Here is a 20,445-nt window from a genome sequence, read left to right as displayed (position 1 = left end):
GCATGTATGAAACCCTAAAAGAATCTTTGTTATTATTAAATATTTATTGCACAATAATCAATATAATTTATTTTTAATATAATAAAACTAATGCTCTTACCCAGTCAATTTCAGCAGACGGTGGTTCAAACTCTGGAGCATATGTCTTTTTATAATATTCCGCACTGTACACAGGGTCACAGTAGCTACAACATGAAATCATATAAGCAGATCAACAAATTATCAGTTTACAAGATTGAGCAAGGAAAAATAAAAGGAACATAACAAATCAAAACATAGGAATGAAAAGAGAGTGTGACTTACTCAGCCCAGTTTGGTCTCAAAGGTGTCAAAACACATACAACATGTTGATAGGGAAATCCCCTCAGCTGCCACTGCAAACAACTACATGTCTTTTTAGGAAGATCCACGGTAAACACGGCATCATGAACACTCCTGACCTCATACACCTTTCCCCTTACAACTCCAATTAACTCAAACAGATGAGTTAAGTCCTGCATTTTTGTAATCAGCTTCATTGCTTTTGGAACTATCTGACCATCCTGCCACTTTTCACATTCATTCCTCCTCTTGAAGAAAAGACCCATCACCAGTTTAGCATACATTTTTCCAATTGTAATGATAGGCTTATCCCTGATCTTCTTGGCCATGTTATTGAAAGATTCTGAAAAATTATTGATAATGTGCTCGCACTTGCTATCATTTGAGAAATGAGACCTAGACCAACATTCAGGTCTTTGATCTATGAGATACATTGCAGCTTGTTCATCCTCAACTGCCAATTTATCCATGTGTTGCTAAAAAAAAACATAAATAGTATCAAACTCATGTTGTATATGGCTATATACCTAGGTTGTAATACTTGTAATGCTCCTATGTTGCAATTACATTATATTTTTTTGAGAAATGAGCATACCTGAAAGTGTCTCTTCTTGTAACACTTGGCAGCATTTCAGAAATGAGCGTGTAAGCTGAATGACTTGAAATACTTCTTGAAATTATTCATCAAATGTCTGCCAAGTAGCCAAGTAATAGTTAGTCATTGGAGATATTATTAGGAAATATTATTAAAAGCTTTAAAAAAAAGGAAATAAATTAAGAATAGTATAACATTACCTGAAACATAATATGTGCTCATCCAAGAAGAAGTAATAGTCACAAGCTTCACTAACTTGCTTCCCTTCACAAGGCTATAAGGATCCAGTTGTGAAAAGTAACTCCCTCAGGGAACATCTCTTCAGCTTCCTCCTCCTTAAAATGATGTGCATAGTCTTCCTCAAATTGTGTGTTATCATGAGGCTTTGAACATTTAGGCCCATTGGACTCCTTATGATTTGATACTATAACTTCAAGCCCATTAGTTTTGTTTCTTTCTGATACAAATTCCAAAAAAAAAATGATTCAATTAGAGTTCACGCAAACAAACAAAAAAGAAGAAAAATAAAAGACTAAAACTAAAGCTACAGAAATCAATGAAAATTTACCTTCTTCTTCTCTATCATATATCAAGTCCCCATAATGGTCCTCTACAAAGCCTCAGAGACAAGGGCATTAGTCTTTGGCAAATATAAAATCAAACCCAACAAAGTTTAAAAAAAAGACAAAATCAATGAATTACCTTCCTTGTCATTCTCAACCTCCACCTCACCAAAGTTTGGATCACCATCATCACTTTCAGCATCAGCACCATCACTTTCAACATCCTTATCATCACTTGCACCATCATCACTTCTCTCACTTGCAGTACCATTTGAAAGATACCCATTCTCAGCTTTTTATAGAAACATATTGTAACTATTGTCATATTTCTCTTCACTTTCATACCCTCTTATATTGTTCAGGTCATCATCAGGATTACATTCATCTTCTTCTACATTCTTCAAGTGCAGGACATACTCATCACTTTTCTTGTACTCTTGGGCAATTGCAAACAAATCTTCAACCATACTATCTTGTGCCATAGCTTGAACCCAAAAGTCATGATTGAATTTTTCCTCAAATTCAGGTATATCATTAACTTGTTCATCTCCACCAACATTACTTTGTTGAGTCAATTCTTCAGGTTCAACAACATTAACTTGTTCAGCTCCACTAGCTTCTGTGTGTTCTTCAGGTTCCAAAACAGGATTATTCTCAGCTACACTAGCTTGTGTTTGTTGAGTAAACTGTGGAATATAAACATCTTCATCATCAACATCATCTAAATCAATGTATATCTTTGTATGATTCTTCTTCTTGATCCTAGATATTCTTTGACTTCTTCTTACTGTCTTGTCATCCCTAAATCTCTTTGTTACCGTCTTGGGTGATGAACTGCTACAACCAACTGGTTGAGTTGGAGTCTTAGAGACTGGCTTCTTTGGAGTCACATTCTTTTTGGGTGTCATCTGAGGTGGAGGAGGTTCTGACTCTGCAGTAATGTGAGATACATCTATCTCACCATTCTCATCTAATGGCAACACTTGCAAATGCAATGTAATCCAACCATGTTCATCTTGAATTGCATTTTCCTAGAAATACCAAAACTCTTGATCATTAATGATGGATAGTGGTAGGCATGGTTCAACAAACCATAGAAGGTCTAATGTCTCCCTACTGGTTAATCTCAACATAGGACTAATCCTAGACTTTAACTGATTCAGACCCATATCTACTCTGGACAAACTCTTAAACTCAAAACACATTGCAGTGTTGATTGCATCCTTAACCCTAATATCTCTGGTTGGAAACAAGTCATGTTCAACCTCATTTATAACCTCTTGAACCACTTGCTTTCTACAATCAAGAACAACAAGGTATATCAGACAAATTCTGGAAAACCCTATCTAAATCATTATCACACAAACCATAAAAAACCCTAGAAATCAATTTCAACTAATCATTATCAGCAGAACCCATTTTTGAAATTAAGAAATATTTTTTGAAATTAATGGCATATTATCGAAACCCTAGAAAAATCATTATCAGCAGAACAAAATCGAACATTAATCAACAGACAAAAAGAGAAAATCTATAAAAAGAGAAAACCCTAGAAATCAACATTAATCACCGACAAATCCTAATAAATCTAATCACAACCAACCTTAGAAACAAAACCCATAATATGTTCAACACTAAAAGGTAAAAATCAACACTGAAACGTTAAAAACAGATTAGGTTTTTTCTTACCTCTCTGCAGAATGCTTCTTCCGTCTCGTCATCTTCACCAGCAGAAAATCTTCAATTTCTTCTTCGAATCTCTACTAATCTAAACATTGTTTCACTGAAGAACACTCACTGAAGAACACTCTCTGAAGAACCCTCTATGAATAAACCCTCTCTGAAGAACAAGAGAGAAGAAGAAACTAAATGAATCGATCCATCTCTCTCTTCTCTTATTCCTTACACCTTCCTGCGCTATGCCACGTCTGTCGATAACAACAATGAAGTGTTATCATGGTCGTTTAATAATCATCGAGATGTCGTGGATTCTAGATTAGCCATCCAGATCGACACACGTGGGTGGAATATCTTATGTGTCTGACACACGTACGGGAAGGATATTTCTGGAATTTCCACACACCCACGATATATCCTTTAGTGATATTTTGACGAGAAATTGACGAGTCAACGCGATAAATTGACTGAGATAACGAAAGTGGATGGAATCCGTTTGATAGGCTTAGATTTTTAAGAAATAAAAAAAGATGCCTAGAAACGAAAGTGAGGGTCCAGAACAGGCCTATATCTATATATAATCCAAACAAGAAAAAAACTTCAAGAATCTCTTTCCCTTCAAAGATAACAAGACTACAAGAGGCATAAATGGAAAAGACTCATAAATCACCTCTTTATTCTGCTTAGACAACATCTGAGACCAATTAATATTAACATTCTCGTTGGATCTAATAACAAAATCAGAATCCAACTCCTCCATTATCAGAGGATGTGAAGAAAAACCCGAATGAACTTTCGGCAATTACCATTTTCAGAATTCATGAAGAAAATTAGAATAGATCGAGAGACAAAAACACCTAATCAACCAGCACTAGCCATCGATTACAAAGACAACAAACCGGATCTTTAAATCGAAGAACAAAAAAGTCAACGTTGCTAGAAAATCGCCTCTCCTCGCCCCTTGACTTTTCTCTCTTCTTCTTAGCTCAACTATACGTCCAGTAACCTACCCGTAACACCACCGATATATGCCTTAACATCTGATGATTCTGATCGGAACATTTTACCGCCATCCTCTTAATGAACAATGCGTCAGCATCTGAACCGAACAATTCAACGCTATCGCTACTACCCAACAACCACAATACGCTGAAAATCTGAGGCGGGAAATATGGCGGGTTTTATTTTCCTCTTTATTGTTAGAGATGAGTCACCAAATAAATTTTTTGCGTTGGTCCATGTCCGTATAACCATGCACGTGTATCAAAATCACTCAGAAAACCGTCGATTTACTGAATCTAACGTCTATTATCATTTTCAATCGTACTGAATCTTCGACGCGTTTCAAGTAGTTATTGAATGTTTCCATTAAAATCTTATGATCCTCTTCAGATCTTGTTACAACGTAGAGAAAATCTCAGCATGGAATTATGTAAATTCTATTTGATCTATCTCGTGATTTTTTTAAGGAAGATCTTTTAGGTTTTAAGGTTTAACATTCGTATTTTGTTGGTTTCATCGGATTCGAAGAAAACTTTGTATGTTGTTGTCGGATTTTCAGGGTCATTGCAGAAATGGTTATAGAAAATCCATTACAGATGTATTCAGATTTAGAGTTAATGAAACGTAGATATAGAAATGGCATGGGAGGAGGATCAAATGGGAATAACATTATAGAAGATAGTTTATCAAAAGAGATTGAATTGATCATGACGCGACGTGAGAGACTTGAAAAAGAGATTGTTGATAAACAAAGGGGTGCGAGTATTTGTCGAAGTGGAAGCGCTCCACCAACTGTGGAAGGATCTCTGAATGCTTTTGATAGTTTGTTTAGTACTAGGAACAATTTTGATGTTGTTGGTGGTGGAATCAACAGGAATGGGAATAATGGGATGAATTCACATGGCAATGTAATTTCATCTTCAGAAGAAGAGCTTCGTTCACATCCTGCTTATCATTCGTATTATTATTCACATGAGAATCATAACCCTAGACTGCCTCCACCATCGATGTCAAAAGAAGATTGGCGGATTGCACAAAGGGTACAAGCATTTGGTGGGATTGGAGATAGGAGGAAAGAGGATTTGATTAGGAATTATAGCAGTAAATCACTCTTCTCATTGCAGCCAGGTAGTTCGGCAGAAAATGGGCAAACAGATTTGGTGAGAGTTAAATCAAGGAACTTTGCTGATCAACAACCTTCTGCAGAATGGCTTGAGAGGGAGACAGATGGTCTAATTGGTTTGGGATTGGGGGAAAAGAGGAAGAGTCTCGCCAATATGATCCAGGTGCTTCTCATTTTATTATATGGTGTTTCAGTTCTAGTTTAGTGCAGATTATCAAAATATAAAGCGGGCAGTGGGAGAATACCAATTAATAGTGCGAGCTTTTGAAAAATTCCTATGACAGAACACCTTGAATTTATCAGAGGCCACTCTGGTTTTTAAGTAGAGATATAACTCAAATAGGTATTAGAAAACAACTGCAGAATTGTTAGCTCGGGGCTATACATAGCATATATCATGTAAACATGCCATAGCAGCTAATCATGATCACTTTCATGCGTTCTTCTGGGAATACCATAATTCATGGAGGTGAATTAGGAATTGGCTTTGCATTTTATCACTTTTCAGGCATTCATGACCTTCCACAACCATGGTTGTATTTTGTGCATTATTTAATCTGGTACTCTCGTTCAGTTCAGTTGTTGGTTATTTCTTATTGTTTGAAAATATTTATATTGCGTGGGACTTTCAAGGTAGATTGTTGGTTGAACTAGTTACAGCATAGGCTGATGCTTTTCTTTTGGTTGCAGGAAGGACTTGGTGAACCTACACCGATATCAGCTCATCTCTCACGCCCAGTCAGCCGTAATGCTTTCAGCGATGTTGATCCAATGGGTACTCCTGATTCTGAAGTGACACAAATGCACAGTGGATTAAACTCTATAGATGGCACACATTCCAGGAGTACTACCCCCGGGCTAGTCAGGGTTCATAGTTCTGGATCATCCCTTTCTCATACATTTGCATCGGCTGTGGGTTCATCTATACTAAAAAGTACTACCCCTGAATCTCATCTGGCAGCCAGGGCTGTTGGACCTGGTTTGCCTCCAGTAGGAGGAACAGGTAGTTTAGTGGACCAAAAAAATGTTCTTGACACAAACACCTTCGATGGTCTTCCTTCAAGCACTGAGGATCGTGCTTCCATTGCAGCTTCTTTGTCTGGTTTAAGCCTGTCTAAAACTAGACTTGTAGATGAAGTTGGTCACGACCTATCTCAGCTTAAATGGGAATTTGATGTCCAGCCTAGTTTCTATATTGGTATGCCAAATGATCATAGTCAGAGCCTGCAGAAGCATCTCGTCAAGAAGACTGAGGCCGTAACACTGCCAGTTCCTTCCATATACAAGGAGTTGGCAAACAAAAACGACAATCTCACAGATGTTTCTGAGATGAATAGCAATGCGCTCAGAAAAGGAACATCTGCCTCTGCTAATGTGTACAAGAAAGGACCTTATGCTGGGTCTGCAAGTTTTGACCAAGCTGTTCGCTATCAGAGTACAGATATGCCAGATAGGAGCTTGCCTGGCCATATGCCTGAGACATATCCCATCAATGATGGACATGATTCAGTTAATCATTTCGATACAGGTCAGTTCTCTTCGTGATAATATTCCTTGTGTTCAGTCGCAGTAGCACCACTTTGAATGCTTCAATTTGGATGTTTACTTTCAGGTGCAAGTTTTATTAGCAGTATGGGACGGAGTCTAGATGGAAACAGAAATCAAGTGAGGTCTGGCCCTCAGGTCCCAATTTTGGACCCTCTTTATGTACAGTGTATGCAAAGAGCTTCTGATTACACAGCACAGGCTGCAACAGACCCTTTTTCAGGAAGGAATTATTCACATGTAGATATGATTGCGCTTCATAGGGCTTATCTTGAAGCACTAATTGCCCAACAGAATCCCTATGGCATGCCATTTTTGGATAAATCTAGTAGTTTGACTCATCCATACTCAAGGAGTCCTTCATTTGGTCACAGCATGAAACATTCTAGAAACCTAATGGCCAGATCTATTCCTTCAGTGGTATCTGGAAGCCCCATGTTACAGAATCAGAGGATCTCTAGTTTCCCTTCTATGTTGAGGGGCACAACTGGAGGAGCTCTAGGATCTTGGCTCTCTGGTGATGGTGAAAAAGTAGAAGAAAGCTATGGATCATCCTTATTGGAAGAGTTCAAAACCAACAAAGCCAGGAGTTTTGAACTCTCGGAAATTGTTGATTATGTGGTTGAATTCAGGTATTTTTATTCTGACTCTAGTTTGGTGGTGTTCTACTCTTATTGTGATAAAGTAGGTACTGAAATTTTCCTTTCCTTTTAACTTAGTGCGGATCAATATGGAAGTCGATTTATCCAAACAAAACTAGAAAGTGCCACAGTTGAGGAAAAGAACAAGATCTTCCCAAAGATCATCCCTCATGCTCGTAATTTGATGACCGATGTCTTTGGAAACTATGTCATACAAAAAGTATCTACTTTTCCTTTCACTTATCCCAATAAGTGTATCTCAGAGATTGCATACTTATATGCACAATTTTGCATGAATTTACAGTTTTTTGAGCACGGCACAGAAAGCCAAAGAAAGGAGTTGTCTGACCAGCTCACGGGTCATGTTTTGCCGCTGAGTCTTCAAATGTACGGTTGCAGAGTGATTCAGAAGGTCTTTCATCTAGCTTTGACACTTCTTCTTCCTTTTCCCCCTTAGTTCTGTTCCTTTAGCTTTACTAATGTTATGGCGTTGTACGTCGTCTCTAACTGTCCTAGTGTTTTCTTCAAATCAAATTTAAATTGGTTTTCCCTTATGACAGTTAAATAGTACGGCTATGCTATGATCCACACACTTGTTGCATTATAAAAATTTCTGAGCATGCATGATAAGATGTTTAATGTTCTGTCAAGGTTTTGGAGGTGGTGGATGTGGATCAGCAGACTCGTATGGTGGCAGAGCTTGATGGTTCAATTATGAAATGTGTTCGTGATCAGAATGGTAACCATGTCATACAGAAGTGTATCGAGTGTGTCCCTCAAGATCGGATTCAGTTTATTATCTCATCCTTCTACGGGCAGGTTGTGTCACTCTCCACGCATCCGTATGGCTGCCGTGTCATTCAGGTGCATTTTGGTAACTGGTTTGTTTAGTGAGTCTTTATATGCATTATGCATGGATACCTGAATGGTTTCGCTCTGTATGCTATCAGAGAGTCCTTGAGCACTGTGATGACATAAAAACACAACATATTATAATGGAGGAAATCATGCACTCTGTTTGTACTTTGGCTCAAGATCAATATGGAAATTATGTTGTCCAGGTACACTTTTTCCCACATCATTGGAGTATTTCTTTCTTTGTAAATGCATAGGAAAATAATCAATATCTGAGTTTATCTTTGAAAAACATGTCCCATACCCTAAATCTGCTACTTGCAGCATCTGACTGTATATGTCCAGCTATGGCTTTTGAGAAGCTTACATCGCACCTCTTCTATCTGTAATTTTGCTTGTTATCCGGTTCCTATACCTTGACCATGATCCCGATACTGTTTCTGTTATACCATTTCTGAGTCAATCACTCTAATCTTTAGCTCATTTCCTCCTTTCTCACAGAGATAATAGGTCATAAGAACAATTTTTCTCTCGGATCATATTCTAGTATATGTAGTTCTATTCCGCTCCCTGATGTTTTGTGTTTTCTAATTTGTTTGGCCTCATGATTAGCACGTCCTGGAACATGGGAAGCCACATGAACGATCTGCAATAATCAACAAGCTTAGTGGGTTGATAGTAAAAATGAGTCAACAGAAATTTGCCTCCAATGTTGTGGAGAAATGTTTAACTTTTGCGGGTCCTGAAGAGCGGCAAGTTTTGGTAAAGGAGATGCTTGGCTCTACTGAGGAGAACGAACCTTTGCAGGTTTGTGAGGCTCACACGTCCTTATGTATTTCCAATTCATCTTATTTTGTGCTGGATATTTGTCTTTTCAGTTTCTGAGTTTTATATTGAGCGTGAGATCATGTTCATCGTAGGAGTGATTTTCTCTGTCATGTCTCGTTGATTCTCTAAATTTGCAAGTATACAAGCCTTGACACTCTTTTCCTTGTAACTCTCTTTTCAAGGAGAGTTACACTCATAGGCTAAACATGTCATGAGATTCTTCCCCTTCATGTGTGTGTGTAAAACTATGATATATGTGGTACTTCTGTCTCCACGGACCATATACTGATTAATCTTCAGAGTTTTAAAGCCAAGGTGTATAACACAAATTGCAGGCAATGATGAAAGATCAATTTGGGAACTATGTTGTTCAGAAGGTTCTCGAGACTTGCGACAATCATAGCCGTGAGTTGATTCTCTCACGGGTGCGGGTCCATTTGAATACTCTCAAGAGATACACATATGGCAAACACATTGTTGCTCGTGTTGAAAAGCTCGTAACCGCTGGAGGTGGGAAATACTATTGAAAACATATCCTCCTTTTCCTTCTGGGCAATCTTTATATGTTTTCAGCATCTGAAATATACTTTTCTGTTCCATCGAATTTGCAGAAAGATGTATAGGGATGTCATCCCTGTGTTCTGCATAAGTCTTGCAGCAGAGATACATGAAGAATAAATGTGATAAAAGATACTGTACAGCTAACAAGGACAGCGGTTGTACAGGGATGTTTACCTGGGTCTTTGTTTTCCATTGGAAATCGCATTGTAGATAAGAAAAATAAAACAAAAAATAGTATGCCTCAATGAAAAAAGAGTCCGCTTGTTTCCCTCTCCCAAAATGTATAAATAGCAGGCTACCGTATTGGAGGATGAAGTAGCGGAATACCCTATGGGAGGTATCTTTAGGAATGTGTAGGAAATTGAGAGTACAGAAGCAGGTTTCTTTGTAGATGGTCTGCCTTAGAGAGATGAAATAACATAACAAACAAAAATGTACAAGTTCCGTAATGTGTTCAAGAGATCCAGAGCTTAATGGGCAAATGGAACTGTACATTTTAGCCCGAGTAGAAGAAGTCTGCCTTTTTGTCGCGTTTTGTCTTTCTGACTTCGGGAGTTTTCAGCTTTTTATTTAAATATATGAAATTTATGCTTTCTTGCTTTAGATACGTTGTTGTATTGCTAGTTTTCAAAGTAAAAGAAATTCCAAGAGAAGATCAAGAATTATTCTATTTTTGCATCTTCCAATTTGTAGACCAATCACATCTTTCTTGCTGTCTTGTTATTTAACTGAAATAGAATTCTACGTCAAAGATCACCTCTCATCAGATACAAGGATTCAGCCAAGGAAAAGAAACGTAAACGGAGAAGAAAGGGAAGTCCAGTAAGATGCCTCTCTCAGTCTCTTATATCGCTTCTTTGTTGGGTATAGCAACCCATCGCCTAGGGCAGAACTTGTCTGCACACCAACTTTACCAACATAGTAATAATGAAAGATTAAGAAGCAGGTTTCAACTTGAGCCTGCTCAAAGATAACACGTCCACCTTATGTTTTAAGAAATGTTGAAATGAGATTGATTGTCTTCACATATCACAGATTCACAAGCTTTCCGACATGCGTTATACTACAAAGAAAGAAAATGGAATGTTGACTCCACTGCCTAACAAAACCTCACCAACCAAAGAAGAAAAAAAAGTAATCTACAAAAACCCGAGGCAACTTCTTTTCTTTTCCTCTTTTTTTCTACCTCTGAGCCTAAGGTGCTCCAGAAAGGATGGGCCCATTAACCAAAGACCCCCGCTTCCCCATTGCTGGAATACTAAGGGAACGTCTTCGAAGTCTGACTTTGGTGCTAGCCAACGGCATGGTTTCCTGGTTCGTTTCCAACAACATAGCGGAGCAAGCACAGGATGGCTCAGATAACATTCCACTCCTGTTTTTCAGGAAAATATCGAGATTCTCTTGGTATTTCCCGTTACCCGCATCACCACCTTTTCCAAGAATTGACACCATTTTCTTAAGATCCCCCTCATCATCTGACCAGTATCCGTTTTCTTGGCCATCCCGCATTGCCAAGTCTTCATACTCCTCATCAGACTTGGTTGACTCTTCATCCACTGAGCCTTCAATCTGTGAGTAAAATGAAATGTTGTTAGTTCATATCAGCTCAAAAATCAAGTTACAATTATCATGCTATGGGTAAGGTCTTTCTTTAACTACGCCCATTTTTCAGGGTTAGGTTCCTCAATATGTCTTTAAGGAATGGAAGTGATGAGCCTGAAACTCATTCATACATCTTCATGGTTTTTGTCATCTGTGTCACTAAGATCCTCATCACTATCTGCCTCTGGAGGATCATCAGCCTCTTCCTCACTGCCCGATACTGATAATTCCTCTTTGAGCTGCAAGCACATACATTTTCTCAATATAATGTTTCAGATAGGCCATTGCATATGCAATAAGTTATGAAGTGCTGAAAAAGGGTAACATATGCAATTAGTAAATACCTCCTTTGCAGCTCCATCTGACATCATTCTCGGGGAGCTGCAGCAGGAAGAGTGATATCTGCTCCCAGTGTCAGTCTCATCAACACTTCCTGCATGGCTGGTGCCACCAGTGTCATTGGGAAATGCGCTGATTCCGAAGTTACCAAACTGAAGATTGACTGGTTCAGCTTTGCCAATTAACAAGGGTCCATACATAGGATTACCTATGCCCTTCTCACTACCATAACCTGAAATGGGTTTCCCATTGCCATCTGATTCAACTGGCCATGCTTTTGCAACAGAGCCATCAGTATTTAACAAAGCCATAAGATGTCTGGATGATCCTTTCCGTTGAATCAGCTGAAACATACCCTTAGAGCTCAGGGAATTAGCAGCACACTGATGCCTGTATTCCTCTTCTATCAAGGACACGGTGTTTGTTGAAGTATCATACAGCTGCTCCCCCGCTTCTCTTCGGCGCAGGCAGCTGAAAACAGTGGCATGGATTGCTGCCACACTCTTGTCGACATTAGTATTGTTTATCTTCGGGACCAAGTGTTTATCGGCTCTGTTGCATAAGTATTCTTGAATGGTTCTTATGTTGCGGATATACTTAACATATTTGTTCTTTGTTGGATCCAATGTCATGTACTTTGCGCGTACTGCAAACCGTTCCATGTGTTTATCTTCATTGCTGATGTAAACCATGAAAGGTATGATTGAGGGGTGTTTCTTCATAAGTCCCACCTGCAAAATCAAAATATTCTTAGATACAAGCAGCTGAATCTAGAGAGACAAATTTCTGCACTAAACAAAATTTCGCAAGCCCATAACCATATGGTAGACTCATGAGTGTCTGATGCAATCTAATCCGCCCGTATTAAACCATCAAATCTGACAGATGAGATGGGAATTTAAAACTATAACAAGAATTTGCTACTAGTGAGCTGTGTGCTGTGCCCCATTAAATGGACAAGATGACCAAAGTTCACAAATAATAGGATGAGTGCTGTTAGGGGAAACTGCTCACCACAAAGTTAAGGCTCAGGTGAACACCTTCCACTACCACCGACTCTTTCCGCTCTTCCCATGCAGTAATTAGCCGGTCAAGACTGTCAATAACCATCTCACTTTGAGCTTTGAACCCCTCAACAGCCATCCGCTTTGGACCAATCAACTCATTGCAGGAAGTATTTGTTTCTGAAGTTCTACCATCAGGGTTTCTGTTTTGAACCATGTCTGGTGAATCCTCTCTGGGAAGTCGTGCTAATTTTTTAGCTTTCCTTTTAGCCTTAGATTCTGCGACTGCAACAGGATCCAAGTATTCCCCGGCATGATAGGTTGAAGCCCATAATAGAGGATTCTGTTTTTCATCCACGAAGCTCCTCATCATGTGCCTGATTGAGTCAGTCGAAATCACAGTTGTAACTCCCAATCTGCTGCCCTGAAAACAGACATATCCACAACCAGAGTTTCAGTCCAGGTGGTAAAAGAGAGAAAACATTGTGTCAAGAGCGAACGAATTTTCTAGAAAATGAGAGAATGGACTTACCAGCAACGCGGACAAAGTCGACTTGCCACACCCACTGGTACCACATAACAACACAGTCACAGATTCCTTCCTTTCTCGAACTCTAAACACCAAAACGGCACTTTAGAATCAAAAGAACAAGATAAAAGCAATAACATGAACCAGAAAGGTTTCACACACAAAACAAACGTGTCAATAAAGTTTTCTCAAACATTTTCTGGAGAGAAGATGCTACACCTGCAAGCCAAAACCAGATCAGCCCTCTGATTAGCACCTACATACTTATATACTGAAAGAGCATCACAAACAACATCCAAGAACGCCTCTCTTCGAATGACAATAGTTGTTTGCCTTTTGTACAACTCGAATGGTTTACTGGCGATGTCTTCATTTTCCATAACTGTATGGCTGGCATTATCCCCTTCCCCCACTTCAACATTGTTGTTTTCTTTATTATCATTTCCAGATGCTTCAGACCCCGCAGGAGGCGTGGTCACTAATGAGGATTTTCGTATCACTTCGAAAACCCTTCTGCTAATCTGGCAAAGCAATTGAAAAAGTTCAGCCAAGTTTTTCATTTCACTTCTATAATACTATACTAATATAACAACAGAACATAACATGAAAGTCAAGAAATTTTAACGACTGTATCGAATTTAGGAAAGTTGCGATGTGCTATCATCTTGTTTTACATTAAAAAGATCCGAAGTTACACTGAATTCGAACTAAGAAAGGTGATCGATATGAAACTGCAATTTAAACTACTGACACTTTTAGCTGCTAGTTCTGGATCATAACAAGTCTTGTTCTCAGTAACATCCTCCGAAACAAGTTGGCAATCATAGGGATTGGAATTGTAAGACAAGAAGAGATTACATGTGAATAGTTTCTCTCTGTCTCTCATGGTATTTTTTTCCTCTATGTAGAAAGCTCCTAGAAGTGAACACTCACAATAATTTTCCTATTTTTTTACTATTCTCTTAATTTGGTTAACACATAACGGTCTCAAATTATCGCGAACAAACTACTTACCTTAATTGCCTCTGCACCTTCAGATCTGCATTCAATGATTTGAACTAACTAACTATCAACATTAAATTTGATAATGAAGAAAAGAGAACCATGAACACAGACATATCGAAGTTCCGAAAACCACGTAAATGGCTTTAAGGAGCAATTTTCTTCTCTGTTAGTAATTTCAAAGTTGATGGGTCCATGTGTTCCCAACAAGTATCCTCGTTAGTCTTCGTACAAAAAACCAAACCTAATCTACGATCTTCACTAGCACGAATTCCTCGTAAAATCTCCCAATTCCTTCTAACAAAGCTCACAGGCTATAAACGAACATAGATACTGTCGTACAAAAATCCAAAACAACGACAAAACAATCTAAGAGCTCCAACCATAACAATCAATCAACTATTAATTATATCAGATAGCAAGTATATTAAGATGGTCCCACAAATAGTCGTACTTTCGGCTGTGCAATCAAAAAAAATTATCAAACGAACAAGGTGTGCATGCACAATTCAATGATCACCAAAGATATAAACTAGTAATTACAAACTAAAGCCCAAATATACGAAATCGACTTCCAATCTTGCCAAACACTTACAATCAAATATAGCACGATGAAATTCATTCAACCTTTCTTCTTCTTTGAAATCAAAAGTAACTAACTGAAATTCATTTAAACAGAAAGTAGGAAAGTAAGAAATCTAATCACCTTAAAAGCATGTCTGGCTTTGCAACCCATGAGTTGTAGAGTGCTCTGTAACACAGACCTTGTATATCGAAACGAATTATCAGTTGTTTTTCCATCTTTCTCATTCTTCTTCTTATTATTGTTCTTCTTATCTTCATTATCGTCTAACACAACAATATACAGCAATTTTGGTACTTCCGCCATCTCTGAAAATATCCTTTCCCAAAATCCTACCTACACAAAAAATTTAAGCAACAAAATTAAACAACAAAAGAATCAAACAGAAAAAACATTAAATTAGAACAACATGATTGTAAATTTAATATGAGATTCGTACAGAAACGCGTTTTTCTACTCAATAAAGTAATCAACAAATACAGAGTCAAAAGCAGAAAAAGAAAAATCGGATTAAAATGAAATCACAAAACATGATAAATTTAACAATGTAGGTTTTTGGAAAATAAAACATCAAATATCCCGAAAAAGTAAAGAATCGGACAATTAAGGAAATAAGTTCTCAAAAATTTTACCTTCTAAGATCTATGAGAACCTTGACGAGGTTCGAAATAAATGAGAATTAGGGATTGGTTTAATGAAGAATGGTATGATCGGCCATTTTGAAGATGATGAAAGGTTTAAATTGTTCTCATTACAAGAAGAAGAAGAACACGATCTCGCCATTTTCTGGCACTCCTTCCACGCATCACAGAAAACGAGGTTACACGAGTCTCTCTCTTTCTTTCCTCTTTGTTTTTTCTCCTTGTTTGTCTCTCTTCTTCTGTGAAAAGACGTTTTACACCAGTTTCGGGTTTTATTGTTGTAAAGTTTGTCTAAGCGAGGTTCAACATAATGGCTTTATATAGGGCAAAACTCTCCCGCTACGCGCCATCCTTGATTCTTCGATGGTTCTTTCGCTGTTTTTGTTATACTACTTCCTTTTCATGAAGATAGGCTTGTTTCATGTGTAATTTGTAAATGAAACTAGCCTATCTTTTTAAAAAACGGAGGGAGTAAAATTTAAGGGCAGATATGTAACATGATAGTCTAGGTAGGGTTGCAGCTTGCACGTAATTTGGCATGGTTATGGATGAAATCGGAACCTAAACCTAGTAAAAAAAAGTAATAATTATATCCCAATGAATAATGACTAGTAAAATTAAGAAATGATTCATCTCTCAAAATATATCACAGATATTCATGAATTTTAGACCATCGGCAAGCATTCGTAGATTTCATCTTCTCCTCCTCTCTTTCCTCTCTCTCTCACTCCTTCAACAAAACTATCAAGAACGAACCTTCTCTGCTCAGATCTGGTCCATTTTGGACCAGATCTGAGCAGATTTCTTCATTATTTCTTGTTTTCTAGGTTAGTTAGTAGTTTTAGCTTAATTTTTATTATGTTTTCTACTTATTTACACTATTATGGTGGTTTTATATACTCTTTTGAGGTTTATCTCCGCCTTAGTTGCGGTTCTTGGTTATTGGGTTGGGTTCTGAGATCGATAGTGATACTCTCCAACGACGAAATCTTCATCTTCATCTTCATTACTAGTTGCAAGAGATTTGAGCAAATCACTCCTATTTTGGGAGCATATCTTTCTAAAGAAAAAAAACAAACTAAATGGTTGAGATTTATATCCGAGAAAAATCATTTTTCCTCCAATTTAATCGGATCATACTTGTATTTGTCTTACTCTGGTAATCCTTCTCTTTCTCTTGTCGGATTTCTCGGTATTGTACTTTTACGGTATGTTATTGTTACTTTGTATTCTCTTATTTTCGATCTTAAACTCATTGTAACCTCGAATTTCCATTAATGAAAAGATTCCTTGTTTATAAAAGAAAAAAAAAACTAAAAAAAAAACATTTTAAAACACCTACATAACGAGTATAAACATGTCTATCAAATTATATATATTGATTATACAAACAATAATCAATTAAAGATAGTTTTAGAAATATTCCCTTACTTAATGAAATAGGTCATATATTTAGGGATAAAATTTAAAAATTAATAGGTCATCTGTCTAGGAACGGAGGAAGTATAATGTAGTTGTACGGATATCTTAGCGCAGCCTAGTACGTTTGATTCAATCACATAGGGGAATAGGAAGTTTACTTTTGTGTTGGGGAGGAGAGTATTTCGTGTTAGAAAAGATGGCAATGATATAAAAAATTTGCTTAATTTATTAACAAAATTCCTTTGTCTGAAAAAATATGAGTAATTATGTGACCGGCCTTTAAAAAATATCACAGTAATTAAGTGCCTGAAGTGGTCTGTGAAATAATGAAGATACTAGCATGTTAACGGCTTCCATTGCATATCTTCACGATTCATAAAGGGATACTATATTAGCAGGGATAATACCATTATCTATAGGACAAAACAATATTAACAAATCCCGATCATCGGGTCGCTCATTTGGTATCACCTCGCTAATAGTGGTATTCTCTTTATAAATCATACGTATCTTCGTCTAATGATAAGATTTCAATTTCCTAAAGTAACTCTACATCTTTGAGATGTACGTCCGCAATATTTTATCAGGTTTTTGGAAAAAAAATAACAATATTTGGCCTTTAGAGAATATAAAAATAATTGACGGCATAGTCTTGCAGATTAGCTGCATTAAGCAAAGATTATCAATAGCATAATCTTTACACGAGCTATGATAAAGATTATCGAAAGACAGATTTTGCAAGACATAAATGTCGATAGTGCTAGGGCCTAAAAAATAATAACTAACAAGACAGATTTTGCAAGACAGATTGTCGATAATGTCTTTCTCGGAAGAACTAACAAGACAGTTGGTCTTACTTTGAGCAAGTTTAGCTTAAATAGACAATGGTTTAGTTTAGATTGTTGAATGGACTTTACCATTTCAATGTAATACAGTCGAACAATGTTAAAATAAGGCCTGATCAACGTGCGTGTTAGAATGAGGACCCAGTCGACTTTTTTTTTCTTTCTTTTGCTATACCAAATAGTTTTTAGGGGCAGTTACAAAATGGTCATATTTTTTGTAATTCGTTCGCAAAATGGTCATATTTTGGTAATCCATTCACAAAATGATCATATTTCCATCCGATTTAACACTTTTGAATAAAACGGTGTTATCTTTTCTTAAAGTACCCTCCCCCAAAATACCATTTCCGTTTAACTAATTGGTTGAAGTGGTGGTGATGAAGCGGTGGTGGTGGTGGTGGAAGCTTAAGAACCTTCGCTAAAACTCAAAGGGGAAACGGTGAACCCTTTGGGTGAATGTGGTGTAACGATCCTGGATGCGGTGTCACAAATCTGTAGTGATTTAACGATCTTGAATGCGGTGTAACGATATGTAAGCGGCGGTACCACCACCTACAAATAGTACCACCGTCGAAAAAATTACAATGAAGGAAAAATTTAAAATTGTGTATGGAGGGATCAGTAGGAAGGACACATAAGTAATTTCATTAACATATTTAACAGTGAGTCATCACTTAACTCTCTTTTTAACGGAAGTCTGACCATTTTGTTAATAGTTTGTAACATTCGGATGTTTTTGTGATTCAGGTCCTAATACTGGACTGTTTTGTACATTTCCTTAGTTTTTATTAGAATCAAGGAATAATGACATCAAATTATCTAAAAAGGAAAAATTTTACATCAAATTACATAGCAACGGAGATCAGAGTGTCCTGCAAATATTAGGTAGGCCAAGCACATTGGTGCACGATTTTGCTTCACTATAATTTAATGGGTTAGTTTGTTTTTGGTATTCAAGTTTTGTCCAATTTTAGAGTTTGGTCTAACATTTGTCTAGCTTGGTGTTTGGTACTTGGAATTGACGTTGATCTGGGTTGACCTGGTTAAGTTATGACGTGTCTAAACTTTCAGTTAATTAATACGTACTTACTAGAAAATATTTATCTTTAGTAACAATGACTGACCATATCCTTAACCCATAAACACGTGGACGATCCACAAGTCTCACACATAAAATGTTAACGGCTAAGATTTTCCAACTTATCTCCTTTATTCATCACTCTCACTTGAACAGAAACACCATTTGCGTCTTATTCTTTTTTTAAAAATGCAGTGCACACACAAAACCCGAATCTCAAAATCATTTCATTTATTTTTTTCTTCTTTAAATCCCTTATCAACATCACCTTGACATAATTTCTCCTCTCTTTTTCTCTTTCTATTTTTCTTTTGTGATTGAAGAACTCTAAATTCCAGGGAGCAAATTAATGATTTTTCTGCTTGTAATAATAATATATCATGTGATTCGCAAAGATTAGCTTGTTTTTCGATAATAACAGCATAAGTGCATAACCCTAGATGTTCATACTCACTTAAAAGCTTGGAATCTGCTTTGATTTTGATTTTGTTTTTATGTTATATCTTGTGAATTTGGGGATTTTCTTTTTTGGTTTTGATGAGGGTTCTACTGGGCATCAAATTAACCAGAAGTGGTCGTTGCAGATCAAGATGATGATGAAGATCCAGCGGGTGAAGATGAAGAAATCGACAAATGGTTCATCAATTAGAACTGAACTAACTTCAGAAATTTAGGGTTTATTTTATCTCTAGATTGAGTTGAATGTTTCATTGGAATTTGAATAGAATTGAAACATGAACCCTGTTGATTTTTTCTTTAAGACAATGGAATTGAATTGAAGGAAGAACCCTAAATTTAATTTCGAGAATTTTTTTTATTTCCTAAGGGCCATCTAAACGGTATTAAATAATTTGATTTTATTTTAAGTTTTTAATAATTCATAACCATAAGTCAAGATTTAAAATGGTCAATTTTGGTCAACGTCAATTCCAAGTACCAAACACCAAACTGGACAAATGTTAGACCAAACTCTAAATTTGGACAAAACCTGAGTACCAAAAACAAAATAACTCTAACTTAATTGTAGTGAAATTCAACTGCTATGGCCCTTCGCTTTGCTTTAATATGGTGATTTCACTTCGATGCACTAAAGAGTGAATCGGATCTGATGCATCCTTAAGCTAAGAAATGAGATACAAATTTTTTGAGAAATTGCTTTACAGAAACCCAGCTTCAGTTTTTTAATCCACACATAAACTGAGTTTCTTTATGGAATTGCACGGAATTGAGTTTCCATTTGATACTTAATATTTTTTTGATCTTTTTTTGTTACACTCCTCTCACACCCAATCGTTACCATCCATCATTCTCAACGACTCTATTTTCTCCACCGTCAGATCCCAACGGATATTTTTCAAAAAAATCTAGATTTTTCCTCTATATAAGGAAACTCTAATTCTCAATACCATCTTGTTCCAATCAATTGAGTTTAATTGATTTTTTTATCTCTCCTCTATTCCACTTTTTTGATTTTCTTATCCTTCTACTACTCAAGTTCCCATAATTTAATTCAATTCAAAATGGTATGTAATTTTGTTCAACAAGAAGAAATTGATCTTATTGTTGCATACATTTATGTGGGCTGTGATGAAATTATTGGCACGCAACAAAAAACCTCTCTTTTTTGGAAACGTATTCATGAAATTTTCCTCGACCGGGACGAGAATGCTTATGCAAGGGATGCTGGTG

The 20,445-nt window shown here is 37.0% G+C and overlaps 2 protein-coding genes across 3 annotated transcripts; one reads left to right on the top strand and one right to left on the bottom strand.

Moving 5' to 3' along the window:
• The first annotated feature begins 3,873 nt into the window (after positions 1-3,873).
• On the top strand, positions 3,874-10,389 carry LOC113313387 (pumilio homolog 4-like). Its single transcript, XM_026562147.1, has 10 exons — positions 3,874-5,444; positions 5,972-6,809; positions 6,894-7,458; positions 7,546-7,687; positions 7,772-7,879; positions 8,119-8,331; positions 8,418-8,528; positions 8,935-9,129; positions 9,486-9,660; positions 9,762-10,389. Exons 1-10 carry the CDS (start codon positions 4,731-4,733, stop codon positions 9,797-9,799), a joined length of 3,099 nt encoding a protein of 1,032 aa, XP_026417932.1. The 5' UTR covers positions 3,874-4,730; the 3' UTR covers positions 9,800-10,389.
• A 289-nt stretch (positions 10,390-10,678) lies between these two features.
• Positions 10,679-15,686, bottom strand: LOC113313388 (P-loop NTPase domain-containing protein LPA1 homolog 1-like). Of its 2 annotated transcripts, XM_026562148.1 has the most exons (8): positions 15,403-15,686; positions 14,894-15,106; positions 13,405-13,706; positions 13,189-13,270; positions 12,667-13,080; positions 11,658-12,383; positions 11,445-11,552; positions 10,679-11,280 (listed from the first exon to the last, which is right to left on the bottom strand). In XM_026562148.1, the coding sequence occupies exons 2-8, from the start codon at positions 15,074-15,076 to the stop codon at positions 10,906-10,908; spliced, it is 2,190 nt and encodes a 729-aa protein (XP_026417933.1). In that variant the 5' UTR covers positions 15,077-15,106; positions 15,403-15,686; the 3' UTR covers positions 10,679-10,905. The 2 variants fall into 2 exon arrangements, with proteins under 2 accessions (XP_026417933.1, XP_026417934.1); XM_026562149.1 differs by lacking the exon at positions 11,445-11,552.
• Between the last annotated feature and the right edge of the window lie 4,759 nt (positions 15,687-20,445).

This window comes from Papaver somniferum, chromosome 9, assembly GCF_003573695.1.
Source record: "Papaver somniferum cultivar HN1 chromosome 9, ASM357369v1, whole genome shotgun sequence".
In the NCBI taxonomy this organism is placed as follows: domain Eukaryota; kingdom Viridiplantae; phylum Streptophyta; class Magnoliopsida; order Ranunculales; family Papaveraceae; genus Papaver; species Papaver somniferum.
The sequence above is the reverse complement of the archived record's forward strand: the minus strand, read 5'-3'. Positions and strand labels throughout refer to the sequence as shown.

What these genes read in the sequence shown, in the direction of transcription:
- LOC113313387 (XM_026562147.1), top strand. Translation starts at nt 4,731, where the DNA reads ATGGTTATAGAAAATCCATTACAGATGTATTCAGATTTAGAGTTAATG. An exon ending in ATGGCTGCCGTGTCATTCAG is followed by an intron (nt 8,332 to 8,417) that starts GTGCATTTTGGT and finishes GTATGCTATCAG; the next exon opens with AGAGTCCTTGAGCACTGTGA. An exon ending in AAAGCTCGTAACCGCTGGAG is followed by an intron (nt 9,661 to 9,761) that starts GTGGGAAATACT and finishes TCGAATTTGCAG; the next exon opens with AAAGATGTATAGGGATGTCA.
- LOC113313388 (XM_026562148.1), bottom strand. Translation starts at nt 15,076, where the DNA reads ATGGCGGAAGTACCAAAATTGCTGTATATTGTTGTGTTAGACGATAAT. An exon ending in CGACTTTGTCCGCGTTGCTG is followed by an intron (nt 13,081 to 13,188) that starts GTAAGTCCATTC and finishes GTCTGTTTTCAG; the next exon opens with GGCAGCAGATTGGGAGTTAC. An exon ending in ACCTGAGCCTTAACTTTGTG is followed by an intron (nt 12,384 to 12,666) that starts GTGAGCAGTTTC and finishes TTGATTTTGCAG; the next exon opens with GTGGGACTTATGAAGAAACA.